Here is a 12,924-nt window from a genome sequence, read left to right on the forward strand (position 1 = left end):
CCTTCTGATTTCACTGAGGAGAATTTCTGTGGGATTTCAGCTTCCTTGGGAAGCCCACAGGCCAACACCTCATGATGGGCGAGCAGGGACTTAGGTACCTGAATGTTGATGGATGTCCTGAGCTCGTGAGACTCCACGTGTGCCTCGAGGCATTTCCTGGCCTCAAAGTTCAGCCCAGTGTCTGAGCTCCAGCACTGGTCTAAATAATAAACCATACGGGTTCACTGTGACACACCCAGAATTTGAAGGCTGCAGCCTTGGGTCTGTTGCTTCCATCAGGGCTGTAACCCAGGGAACTGCAAGCGTGGAGTGGGTGGCTGATGGGAGCCTGTGGTTTGGTGCTTTCCTGGGGAAGGGTGCTGGGGAGAGGGGGGCTGTGGTGTTACCTGTGTCCATCCCTCTCCTGGGCACTGCTGGGAGGGCAAACAGCAAAAATGGGCTGGTGGATACCACGGGTTCTGTGAGGAGATCCTGTCCCACGGGGAGCTGTGACAACGTGTTCAGGTGTCTGCAGAGTTCACCATGAAACGGGAGAAAGCTGTTCTGGAAGAAAAGAGAACCTCACTCTGCAAAGCCTGCATTTCCTTCAGCAAAGGCATTCTTTGGCATCAGGGTGTGTGGCAGGGAGTTGCCATCGGTCACGCTACCGAGTGAGGGTTTTGCAGAGAGCTGTGGGAGAGGGCAGCAGTGAAGAAGGAAAGCTGGTGCTGGGTGCCCGAGCCCCTGGCCTCCTGCAGCAGGGTCCTGCTGAGCCGTGTGGCCACGGGCAGGAGTGCCAGGGCTGCATGCTGTGCCTCTGTCCTGCTGGGTGCCTGGTGGGCGTGTTGGCTCACCAGGGAGCAAAGACCCTCTGTGACGTGTCTGTGATCTCTGAGACCAGATCCCCTCTGGTGCCAGCATCCCAAACTCGCCCTGTCCCTAAGCCAAGCACGTGGGGACATGAGGATGAGCAGAGAGCTGCTGGCTGACTTGCTCCCTTGGCTCCCCACACTGAACAAAAGGATGTTCTTGTGGTGGCAATCTCTTTGTGAAGGACCCTTGGGGAGGGTCTCATCGCTGTGATTTCCAGGAGTCCTTTCAGGTTTGCTGAAGCAGGGTGAGGCTCCAGCCGTGCTGGGTGAAGCTCCAAGCAGAGCTCGCCTGCCCAGGGTGCTGTGCCAGCAGCAGCCAAGGGAAGGGAAGGGAAGGGAGGAGATGCTGCACAGATCTGGCTCCAAATGAGGACTGAGTCACTTGTTAAGGCTGGCAGCTCTCTCCCTGAGCTGGTTGCCTGAGGCTAACGTGGCATGCAGACAGGAGACGTAAAAATACATCTAGCTCTATATACACACAGAGGAGAGAAAAGTAACAGCTCAAGACGTGTGACTGGAATTAAAATTAAAACAAAAAAGATTTCCCAATTAAAGCTCTGTGTGTTGGAGGATGTAACTGCTCCCGAGGAGCTCGTGGAGGCTGTTGGTGCAGCAGAAATGCAGCCCCTCCGTGGTGCCCTGGGCTCAACCAGGCAGATGTCTCCAGCACAGGAGCTCCCTGTGGCAGCAGCATCATCCCTGCACCTCAGCAGCTCCCACAGCCACCACCCTTGGGGGTTAAGGTAAGGAGCTGCCTTGTCACCTGTCTGTCCTCCCTGCAGCCTGTTGGGCTGTGTCTCCTTTCACTGCTAAATGGTGGTGTCTCTGTGCAGGGACAGAGATGGTTTTATTCTGAAGACACATTATATAGCCAGGATAAATGAACTCCCTTGATTTGAGATGTGTCCTCCCTTCTCTCACCAATGTGAATTCTTTTGGTGTACAGTGAAGGCAGAACACCCTGGGCAGCTGAGAGTCTGCTCCTGCTCCCAGTGGGACTTGAAGCCTTGCTTGGTGTCCTAGGGAGGGGAGAGCATCTGCTGTTGTGTCAGACTGGGGAGAGAAGTGCTAAGGTTTGGAGGGAGTCACGGATATTTTGCTGGAGTTGGATCTGCTGCAGGCCTTTACATTATGAGGAGAAGAGAGGAGGCTTTTTGGCATAGAAAAGCTTAAAAATCTGATGCTTCATCCTTTTAATCCCTTTACCAAAGGCTTGAGTCCAAGAAACATAGAAAAGAACCAAACTTTGTTATTTCTTTTTCATGATAGGTTTTCAATTCACTTAGAAAGGAAATCACTGTATGGTCTAACTCATGATTTCGTGACAGCAGTGAGATTCTAAGGGATAGTAGAACTGCTCTTGCTCTATCCAGGAGGAGTTTCCAAGAAGCATGATGTTCATTCTCCATGTGTGGAAGAACAGGACCAGAGTCCATTTGACAGATGCAGAGTTGTACCACGCTGTGATCTAGGCAGCAATCCCACCTAGTGATGCAGGCTTGCCACTTACCCACGTGCCTGAATTACCCCAGCACCAGTGTCAGAGCAGAACCTGGTGTGTGGCTGTTGGGGAGGAGCGAGGACCTGCCTCTGGGGGTGTGATTCATGCAGACATTCCGTGCAGCGTGTCTCCAGGGGAGGTGTGATCCCCAGAGCTATACTAGGACAGAAGTGCTAAAAATTTGGGAAGATGCAATGGAGGACTGAGCCCCACAGTCCTCTGGAAGAAGTGAAGCCAGCTGGCAGGGGGCTGGAGCTCCAGGGTTCCCTGCAGAGGCAGCAGATGCCCGACAGTGGGGCTGTTCTCCTCGGATTAGCAAAGCTGAGCCTAATTCTTGCCTCAAGCTGCAAGGTGGTGGCCTGGCCTCCTGGGAATCCTCCTGCACTCCCTTTCATAGGCTTGCAGATGAGTCTCGTGGCACACAGGGATTTTTTTCGTAACCCCATGAAGAGCCTAAAGGCACTTTTGCTGCTCTTCTGTGAAGTTTGGGTTTGCACAGAGGAGCTGCTGAAGCTGTCTAGAGGTGCCGGCAAGGGTTACAGAGTACCCCTGGCTGATATCTGAGCTCTTGGGGAGGCTGTTTGCTGGGTTTTTTTGTTCAGAGAGATGTGGAATATTATCTTTACAAAATCCAGAGGGGTGCCCTGTGGCTGTGCAACAGCCAGGGAGGACAGCAGTGCCCTGTGCCCGAGCTCCTGTGCTGTTTGCCAAGGAGCGTGGCTGGGCTGATTTCCGATTTTCAGCACTCCTGAAATGTTCAGGGAGAGCACAACAATGCTTTAAACAGCCCTCAGAGCATGAGACAGCTGCAGAAAAACAATGCAGAATTGCTGCAATCTTCTCTCCTACAGCTTTGCCAAGGAAAAGCTGTCCTGGTGTCTGGTGCCACTTCCAGCCTGGACACGAGCTCTGCCCCCCTGCTCCCCGTTTCAGGGAGAAGCACCACGGCTGTTTCCCTCTGTGGCTTCCTCTGGTTTGGGCACAGAGGACTATAATCACCAAGGGAGGAACTGTCACGGGCTCTCCCTGGCATGCTTTGGCTTGATGTCACGTTCTTTACTGGCTTTATCAAGTGGAAGCTTGAAAAAGGAGTTGCTGCTTGTTTGGATTTGCTGGGCTTGCTCACTTGGTTCCTGCTAATTGCTTCTCAATGAGTTCTGGAGAAGGCAAAGGAGGGCCAGGCTCGTGCTGCTTCTGTCACTCAGATCACACCCAAATCCCTCTCAAGGGTGAGTGTTGGTGAAGAGCACCCTGAGCAGCCTCAGTGAGCTGTGATCACTCAGCAGCTCCCTGGCTCAAAGCCCGGATGACCCAGGAACATGAAGCTGGGGGGATGTGTTTTCAGATAGATCCCAACGGCCTCTCTCTTTGGCTTTGCAAACTTGGCCTGGGGCTGAAGGGAAGCAGATGAGACAGAAAGGGAACAGAACCAAATTGGCCGTTGGTTGCTGTGGAGTCAGTGGAAAAACTGTGGTGTGAACTTTGTCATCCTTGCCTTTTACCCTGCAGCACAACAAGAGTCTGTCTGCGTGCCCTGAGCGTGGGCAGGGGGGTTAGGGGGGTGTGTGGGCAGGGAGGAGGCTGGGTGGCAGAGCTGGATTCCTTTGTCCAGCCAGGTTTGACCATAAATACAGTCCCTAGTGTTGTTGGGACTTGGCAGCAGCAGCTTTTCAATGTGCAGTTGTTTTCCTGCTGCAAATCCGTGCTCCGAGGCAGGAGCAATTGGCAGGTTGAGAGAGGAAGGAGAAGGGGGGCTGCAGTTGGAGGGGTTTCCAGGCAGCTTGCACGGAGAAAAGACTTGGACCTGTGGTCTCTCTGTTTCTGGGAAGACAAGACTTGCTTTCAGAAAATGAGCCTGAACGTGCAGGAAAGGAAACCTCAGGGGGCCCCTCAGGCTGTGCAGTGAGACAGCACAACTGGAACAATCGTCCCGGGTGGCATTTGTGGGGCTGAACTTGACCCTGCTGGCAGCTGGGGGGGTGGCAGGAGCCTGGGGCAGGATTTGGGGAGGCTGTGATGCCTTGCAGTCAAAGCTGTCTGGTCGCTTGAGTCTGTCTCATCTGAGCTGGCACTGCTGTTGTAGCTCCACAGTGGTCTGTGAGGAGCCATCCCTGGCTCTGATGAAGAGGATGGGGGGACAGGGCAGTTCCCAGTCCCATCCTGGGAGAGCTGGGGTCCAGGCTGGCCCCATGGGAGCTGGCTGCTGAGCCCCTGCTCAGCAGTTGGAGGGAAGAGGTATCTGGGTCTGGACATCTCATTTACAGCCCATCTAAATTTGGAAAGATAATCCCCAAACCAGAATCCAGCCCCTTTCAGTGACAAATTTGGCAAGAATGAACCCCTTGCATATTGGTGGGTAATAGAAACAGAACAGCATTTTATAAACAGGGTAATAAATAAATAAATTGCCTGTTTTCACTGTATAGCTGTTGATCATCTGATTATTTCTGTTTCTAAAGTATATTGTAATTGTAGCTCGGTGTCTTCAGCAGCAGAAGCAATATGCTGATTTAAATCACAGCATATTTCAGTGAGAGGCTGTGCTGACCTAATTGTGAAAGCAATGTTCTAATGAAAAGCCATTCAGACTGCACGTCCTCTTGTGCCCTCTGGTTTCTGGAAGTGACTGAAGGAAATAGCACTTCACTTCTGGTGGAACCTTCCCAAGAGTGTTGTTTCATTGCAGTGTGATGGATTAATCTCCTTGGAGGCACTACAAGAAAGCAGAATGCTCTTGGCAGACTCAAGAACTGGTCGTGCTGAGTTCATGTCAAGCATTTTGGTGACAAAATATAAATGCCTAAAGATCCTCCCTGTTGCAGGTGCTGCTCTGCTTGGGGCTCACCTCTGGCAGATGTTAGAGCTGTTACCTTTGGCTGCTCTGCAGGGATGGGGGTGAGATGAACCACTGGCAGCAGAGACTGAGCATCCTCCTTTGTGCCTCCTGGGAAGGAGGGAGCATCCTCAGATGCCAGCATCCTTAGACCCCTGGTTTTTGGCAAGCTGGTGCTGCTGGCCCCTAAGTTACCTTCCTTTAGCTCAGCTGGCAGGTGGTGGTGCCTGGATTTATCCCCTGCTGATGAGCCACGGAGAGAGATTAAGCTCAGGCTCTTCACAGGATTTCCTTCTCATTCTTCTTGAAAGTGAGTTCTGCACAAGTCCCTCTTCAGAGGCATCTCCATCGGTTCTGATGTCTGAGGGAGGGATTTATTTTTTTTAATATTATTTGGAAGTCAGAACATGTTGGAATGAATTGATTTTCAAATCGGTATCTACTTCATTATCCTTTCCTTAGAACCTGGGAAGTATTTGCATCTTGTGATTCCAGTGCTTTGAGACTGGGCATCAAGTGAAACTGTTAAACCAGGATGAGATGAAATTCACATTTGTGCTTTAATCCCATCTGAGCTTTCTTGAATGCTGCAAGTTAATTACATCCCATCCTGATCCTTTGATAGTTGAGTAATTTGGGAGCTCATTACCTTTTAGAGGTTTCACTCCTCAGATGACACAGAAAAATTTTATTGTGTTCTCTGTGCTTGCTGTGGGTTAAATTGTATTTGTGGCAAGGATTTGGTATGTGGATTTAAGATAATTATCACTAGTATCTAATTGATTGAGAGCCCAATCCTTCCAGGTGTAGAGCAGGTTTCTAGAGGTCATGAGTGTCTTAAGCTCCTGGAGTTGGCTTCTCTTTGGGCAGGTTTAGCTCTTCAGTGATGGTTTGGTATCATGTAGATCTGATGGCATGAGCTATGTGAGCATCTTTGCCTGGGTGGAAAATCCTCCATCTCACCCTCAACAGAGCAGGTCTAATTTGAGTGGTTCACTTGTTGCTTGCAGGAGAGGATCTGGGAGCCAGGGCTGCTGGGCTCCTTTCCATTCTCTACATCTGACTCACTGTGGACAAGTTCTGCCTTGCTGTACCTGAGCTCCCTTTTCACCAGAAGGAGGGCTAGCTACCCTCACACCTTGGCACAATGCTTTGCAGTCCTTAGGTTGAGAGGTTTCTACACCTACCAGTCCAGCATGGTGAGTTCCTTCAGTGAGCAGGGGAGGGCTGGGTGACTTTTGCTTTCCAGCAGGCACTGGGGAGTTGGGATTTGAATCTCTGACAATGACGCAGCTCGTTGGAGCCATTCTGAATTGAAATAGGGTCTTATTCAGCTCTGCTAATAAGAGGGTAAATGCAGCTAAATACAGCTGTCTTCCTCACTGTCATTTGGTATTTATTAGCAAATATGCAGTGGAATTGAATCCCTTGTAAGTACTCTGCAGCTAATGGTAGATAGCAATTAACTGAAATGACTACTGATGCTACCATCAGTGAGTGGAAGAGGAAATCTGGAGCCAGCGTGCAGACCCAGCAGCTTCCAGAACTCCCTGGAGTTTTCCTCTCTGGGTTCTCTGTTTCATGCCCTTATCAAAAGACTGCAGCACAAACCTCTTCATCCTGGCACTCCCTGGAGCTCCAGCTTGAACAAACTCTTCTCAAGCAGCAGTAAGTGTGTGTGTGTACATATTGTTTTATCATTTTCAGTTTGGAGGTCACTGAAAGGACTCCCTGCAATACTGCTGCCAGTGCCAGCGTGTGGAGTGGAAACCTGCTGCCCTCCAGATGTGCTGGTGGCACAGAGCTGCCTCTGCAGCACCCCAGATGTGCTGGTGGCACAGAGCTGCCTCTGCAGCACCTCACGTGCTTCAGGAGAGCTGAAGGAAACTGGCCCAGACACTTGGAACCAGTTCAGAAGCTGGGAAGGACTGAGTGCAGCATTCATTGTTCCTTCTTTGACCTTTCCTCTCCAAACAAAAGAAGAGGGTTTGTTTTCTTCCTCTCATTAGCATGGTGACATGTAGGTCAAAGTGCCCCAGAGGTTTTGTCCTCCACTGCCTGGAGGGAAAGCAGCTTCTGTGTGCTGGTTTCAAACTACCAAAATGAGTCTGAGTCGAGCTAATTTCACACATGTACCTTGGTCTGTTCACTTGATGGGGAGCAGGAGCCCTGCCAGGGGCACAGGAGCCAGAGAGAAACTGTCTGACACGTGTTGTGAGTGCCCCAGGCAGAGAAGAGCAGCAGAGTCCTGCCTGCAGTGTGGGAGTTCACCAGGGGGAAACTGAGCTGTGCACCAGGAGGGTCTGGGGTAGCTTCCCTCACCCAGGGAACCCCATGCAAATACAGCCCTCGTGGTTAATCACCCCTGTTCTCAGTGCTCTGAACCTACATTTATTTTTGTATAATATTCAGTCCGATTGCAAGTAAGGTGCTAAAATCTGTTGCTTCATTAAACATATCAATAGATATACTAAAGGTTTGGGTTTTTACTACTGCTGGGGTTTTTAGTGTTTTGGGTTTTTTTCCTGCCTAAAAACTTTGGATTTTATTCCTCACTTTGAAACTACAGCAGCTCTGTTTGGGAATGAGTTTGGCAATTGCAACACTACGATGAATCAAATACCTAGAAATCCATATATTTTTCCCTTCCTAAAGGCAGTTTCACCTCGCTGGCAGGAAGAGGCTCTCTTGCCCTGTGAGCTTTGCCTTATTTAAGGCAGCAGATGACTGTCTCCTGGCTCTGTCTTGTGACAGGATAATTTTCTGTGTCGTTTGATGGATTTGTTGTTGATGGGGTAAGTGCTGTGAGCAAGACAGTGTGAAGAAGGCAGCCCTGGATGTGTGAAAGGGGCAGGTTTGATTGCTGGATGCTCTATGGACTCTCTTTCTGTCTCTGGAGTGGACATGGAGCTGAGATGCAGAGCTGGGAGGTGGGATGTTGCTGTGTCCTACTCTCCCTTCTGTGGCCATATCTCCTGGGCTTCAGGAGCTGCAGCCCTGGGTGTCCTTGGGTCGGTGCATAGCCCCTGGTCCTGCAGAACAGCTCTTGGCTTGAGACAACCTGTGCTGCTGTTTGCCAGCCTAGCAGGGGCAGGACGAGTGTGATGTTGCCCTTGCAGTGTTATTTGCTTAGAATATTTGGCAAAGGAGACAGAAGATATAGGGGAGGGTGAGGTGTTGGGAGGTCTGATTGCAGCTCCAAGCTTCCGAACACACGCTGTGAGCAGGGACCTAAATCATCACCCAAGGCCTCATGGTAGTGCTGTTTTGACAGCAGTCGTGCTGATTATTGTTAATGGCACTGATAACACCTTGTGCTGTTTGCTTTATTTCTTGGTGGTGTTCTCAACATCTCCTGGGACCGTCGCTGCCTTCCCCATGTGGCTGTGATGCTTGGAAACATTTGATGCGTAGGAGTCCTTGTGTTTTGCCTGTGCACCTTTTGTAAAGGAATCTTTTTTTTGCTCTTTAAATCTTTCAGCTAGCTTGCAAAGCAGCCAAAAGGCAACCTGTGATACAGATCATCATTAGCTGCTATCTGACAGTGATGGATGACCCTGGGAGGTCTCCTTGTTAAAGGCAGTATCTGCTTTTCCTCTTCGTCTTGGCTCTTTCTGCCTTCAGATGAGTTATCCTTTGAAGAAGGCATTAAGGAGGAGGGAGGGTGGCCCTGCCCTGTGTTGGGCTGGGGAGAGAATCCCTCATCCCTGTCACCACATGGTGGAAGGTCACCCTTTCCTGCTTCATAGGAGTGTCAGAAGCACCATCCATTCCTGGGTCTGAAATTCGTAGTTGTCACATTGATGGGGCTGAGGGATCTGCCAGGGTTCCACCACTGACTCCTTCCTCTGGCAGGAGGCTGGGTGCAGCCCAGCTCATTCGTGGCCAAACACTAGGTCTAGATTTGGCCTCTTACTGCTTTTGTTGTTGTTTCTTAAACACATATCTTGCCCTTTTTGAAGTGCCTTCAGTTACTGATGGGTATGTGACCCATGGTGTTGAAGGGGCTGCAGGACTTGCTCAATGCTCCAGCTGGAAACTGGTGCTGGGACTCACTGCTGGACAAACCAGCACTGTTCTGACTTCTAGATTACAGCTGATGGCTTCAAAACTTTGTTCTTCTCTGGCCAGACTTGACCTGTTCTGTCACGTCCATGCATTCAGGAGAAAACATCTTGCTATACATGGTGTAGTCTTCTTTTGGTCTGGGACTTGATCTGGGCAGGTTGTTTGTTAGACCTTCCTTGCTGCTTGTGGTGAGCCTGGATGTGACTTCTGTGAGCACTTGGAAACCCTGTCTGTCTGAACATACAAATCTGAGAGTGGTTTGCACTGATTTAGGGCACGACTGGGGAACAGGGGCCACTTCAAGTGAGCTTCCCCCTCCTGATGTCTTTATCCAAGCCCATGGTTGGGATCATAGCTGTGCTCTTAGCTAAAGTGTGATGGGAGAATTGCATTAACAAGCTGCAGTGTCCTGGTGTGGCAGAGCAGCTTGTGTTCTGCAGTGTCCCTCTTCTGAACCACACCATATGGCCAAGCCCAGCACCTTCAGCTTGTCAGCAGTAATTAGCTGGCTCAGGAGGGGCTGAATCTTCTTTTCTGGTATTAAGACATGAATAGTAGGTCCTTGCTGAGGTGGTAACAGGCCCAGGCGTGTTGTCTGTGTGTCAGCAGAGGAGAAAACTTAATACCTGGGGGCTGGGGGGTAGGAGGCTGTGTCTTCTCAGATGGGGGTTGTTGGGACCCCATTTAAATGGGCAGGGATGTGCTCTGTGGGATCCACCTTCTCCTGCTCTTCCCCAGTCTGAGAAGTGCTCAGATAATTTTTGGAACTTGCAAAACTCCCTGGGTGGCAGATGGACAAGGACTCTTTTGGAGCCTCTCAAATTCACGTGTGCTTCTGCCCAAAGATGACCCTATTTTGGAGGAACCCTGAGCTCCTCACTGGACAAGGAGAGGTTCATAGCAGAAGTCCTTCTGATCTTGGAGAAAATAGTTGGTGTGACCACAGAGGCAGAGTGCTTTGGGAGGAGAGCAATTCAGAAAGGAGGGAGCTGCTTGCCCTCGACTGGCTGTCTCATGATCTCTTCTCTAGGGCCCTTTTTCTTCTTTGGACAGTGCTGAAAATGTGCAAATGAACCAGGACACTCTTGGTTCTGGATTTCAGGTGGGAAGTTCACTGTCTGGTACCTGAAAACAACAGTGGATGAAGGATGTTGTGTTCCTTAGAGGAAGGAGGACATGACTTTCTCTAGGTCTCTGGAAACAAAAGCAATGCTCCTTTCCCCTTCCCTTTCAAGGGCAGCATATGGAGAGAAAAAGAAGCATCCCAGATAAAGTTCAGGATTCCAGCAGCTTGCTGGTAACATTGTCCAAGCAGATGGAGTGAAAACTGGAGAGCAGTGCATGCTGTAGGGGCACGAAGCTGCCATCAGCACCTTCAAAACCCTGGACCCAGCCTGGGGGAACTTTAACAGAGAGACCTGTCTGCAAAATTATTCCAAGCAGACCTCAGCCCTGCTGCATCCTTCTGCCAGTGGGCTTGGAGCTCTGGCTCTGTGCTCAGAAAATGCACAGCCTGCAGAAGAAGAGGTAGGGGAGGGCTCAGGCATGTGCTGGGGGAGGGACTGGGCTGGAGCTGGAGTGACTGTTTCCCTTTGCCTGCCTGTCAGGCTGGTTCAGGTTGGTTTACCTGAACAGCAGATTCCTGTTTTCTGCCTAAATCACCCTTCTAGTCTGGATTTCTGGCCAGCTGAGCTGTGGCCTCTGGGAGCTGTTGTAGGTGGAGGGCTTTGGTGTGCTTGCCTTTATTCATTGACCTTTAGTGGGTGCCCCTGCCCTTGGCGTTGGGTTTCTCAGAGCTTTTAAGCCTGCAGGGACTAAACAGCAAAGTTGCTTCCCAGAACTAGCTCTGGCTGTGGAGCCTGGAGGGTGTGGGGAGATCAGGGGGGCTGGAGAAGCAGGTTGTGGGGTTTCTATTAATAATTGCCATCCTTGACTCTTGTCCCTTTCCTTGGCAGATTGGGAGGTGGAGAACCAGCCTCCTCTCCCTTCCCCTGGTTTGCTCAGGTCCCAAACTGAGCAGTGATGTTAATTAGACGAGTCAGATCCGCTGCAAATCAGCCTGTTCAAGGACAAACAGATTTTAATAAAAGGCTGTGTGCACTGGAGGGTCATGGCACAGGCACTGGGCAGGAGGAGTTACTATGGGAACACCCGGAGAGCATGGGAATGCACACCCTGGGGCACAGATTCCACTGCTGGCTGTGTTTCCCTGGGCAAATGTGGCCTGAGGGAGATGCCACCCTTGGAGTGTGGAGCTGGGTTCTGCTGCTGTGGGGTTTTCTGTCCTGCATGGATGGGAACCCTCACTTCAGGAGAGTCAAGTTGCACGACAAACTTGATCCATACTAGGCTGGGTTAGGGAACTGGTCTCCAGCTCAGCTTCTAAACTGTTTACAGCTGAATTTGGTCTCTTAGAGACCCTGAATATTGGGAAGAGTTTTGTTTGTGTTGAAATTTGAACTGAGATGATGCTGAAATTTGCTCCTCTCTCTGCTCTCTTCTAACTGGAACTCATCATAGTTGCTGTGAGAGGGGCTTGTTCCTGCATTTCAAGTTTTCTCAAGATTTATCTTTGTTAAGCTGCCTGAACTTAATCTTGCTGATTTGAGTACAAGGTATTCCTTGGCTTTCTTCTGCCCCAGGCATCTGTTCAGGATGTCTCAGCAGAGACCTGTCAATCCCTGATGGTGACACCAGATAACTGCTCCAGGGAATCTGCAAACTATAAATGTGGCTTAGAACTGATGCAAGTTTGGTGTGGTCTCAAAATGGGTCCCTCTAATTCAGCATGTTGTAGCAGAAGCTCATTCCTACTAATTTTCATGTGGCCTAGGAAGAGGATCTGTGGAGAGAAGTTAAACATTTGTTGTATTAATAGTCTTGTGCCTTCTGGCACTAGTGAAACAGCCACATAAATGTAGGCTCTGCAGTGAGCTTGAAATCAAATATTAGTGTGGGAGTTTGAGCTGCTTCACAGTCCCATTCTCCTTCTTGTTACTTGGTGGTTTGGGGGACAAATGACCAGTGAGACAGGAAAGGTCTCAAGTGTCTTTGGAAGGAGAGTCTAAAACCAGCTCTTTTGCCAGGTTTTTCACTTGGACAGTCCTTGTGGGTCGTCCTGCTTTGGAGGATGCTCTTGGGCTGCCAAGGGTTGGGTGGTTGGACCTGCACAGAGCCAGCTCAGCAGGGAGATTGCCAGGCAAATAGGATTGGGTTTTAGACAGTTTGTGCTCACAGAGGAACTGGCGTTGGTCCCTGGCAGCTGAGCAAACACCCTCCTGCTTGTTTGGAGGAAAATCACATCAGGGTTGGCATTTTGTGCCTGCAGCTCCCTGTGCCCCTTGGCAGCAGGAGGAGGCGAGTGCTGGGGGCAGGTTTGGGCAGAAGACACTGGAGCACAGACCTGGGGCAGGAGGAGGAGCTCTGCCCTCAAGTTGGGGTGCCCTGGAGGTGTGTGTGTGCCCAGAGCAGTGCTGAGTGCCCTGGCCTGGACAGCACAGCTCAGCCCTGCTCGACACTGGAGCACAGACCTGGGGCAGGAGGAGGAGCTCTGCCCTCAAGTTGGGGTGCCCTGGAGGTGTGTGTGTGCCCAGAGCAGTGCTGAGTGCCCTGGCCTGGACAGCACAGCTCCTGCTCTGCAGAGCCCCTGCCCACCCGGGCTGGGCCTGGGC

The 12,924-nt window shown here is 50.8% G+C and overlaps 1 protein-coding gene across 1 annotated transcript in view; it reads left to right on the top strand.

Moving 5' to 3' along the window:
* Positions 1–10,673: 10,673 nt before the first annotated feature.
* LOC103771869 (G-protein-signaling modulator 1-like) overlaps positions 10,674–12,924 on the top strand; it is a gene marked incomplete at its 3' end in the record, with an annotated part of 27,546 nt that continues 25,295 nt past the window's right edge. The window contains exon 1 of the mRNA XM_008939188.1: positions 10,674–10,780. Within this exon, the coding sequence (XP_008937436.1) occupies positions 10,758–10,780 (23 nt within the window). The remainder of the gene's footprint in view (positions 10,781–12,924) is intronic.

The sequence above is a fragment of the Merops nubicus genome, unplaced genomic scaffold (genome assembly GCF_000691845.1).
Source record: "Merops nubicus isolate BGI_N331 unplaced genomic scaffold, ASM69184v1 scaffold12934, whole genome shotgun sequence".
Classification (NCBI taxonomy): Eukaryota; Metazoa; Chordata; class Aves; order Coraciiformes; family Meropidae; genus Merops; species Merops nubicus.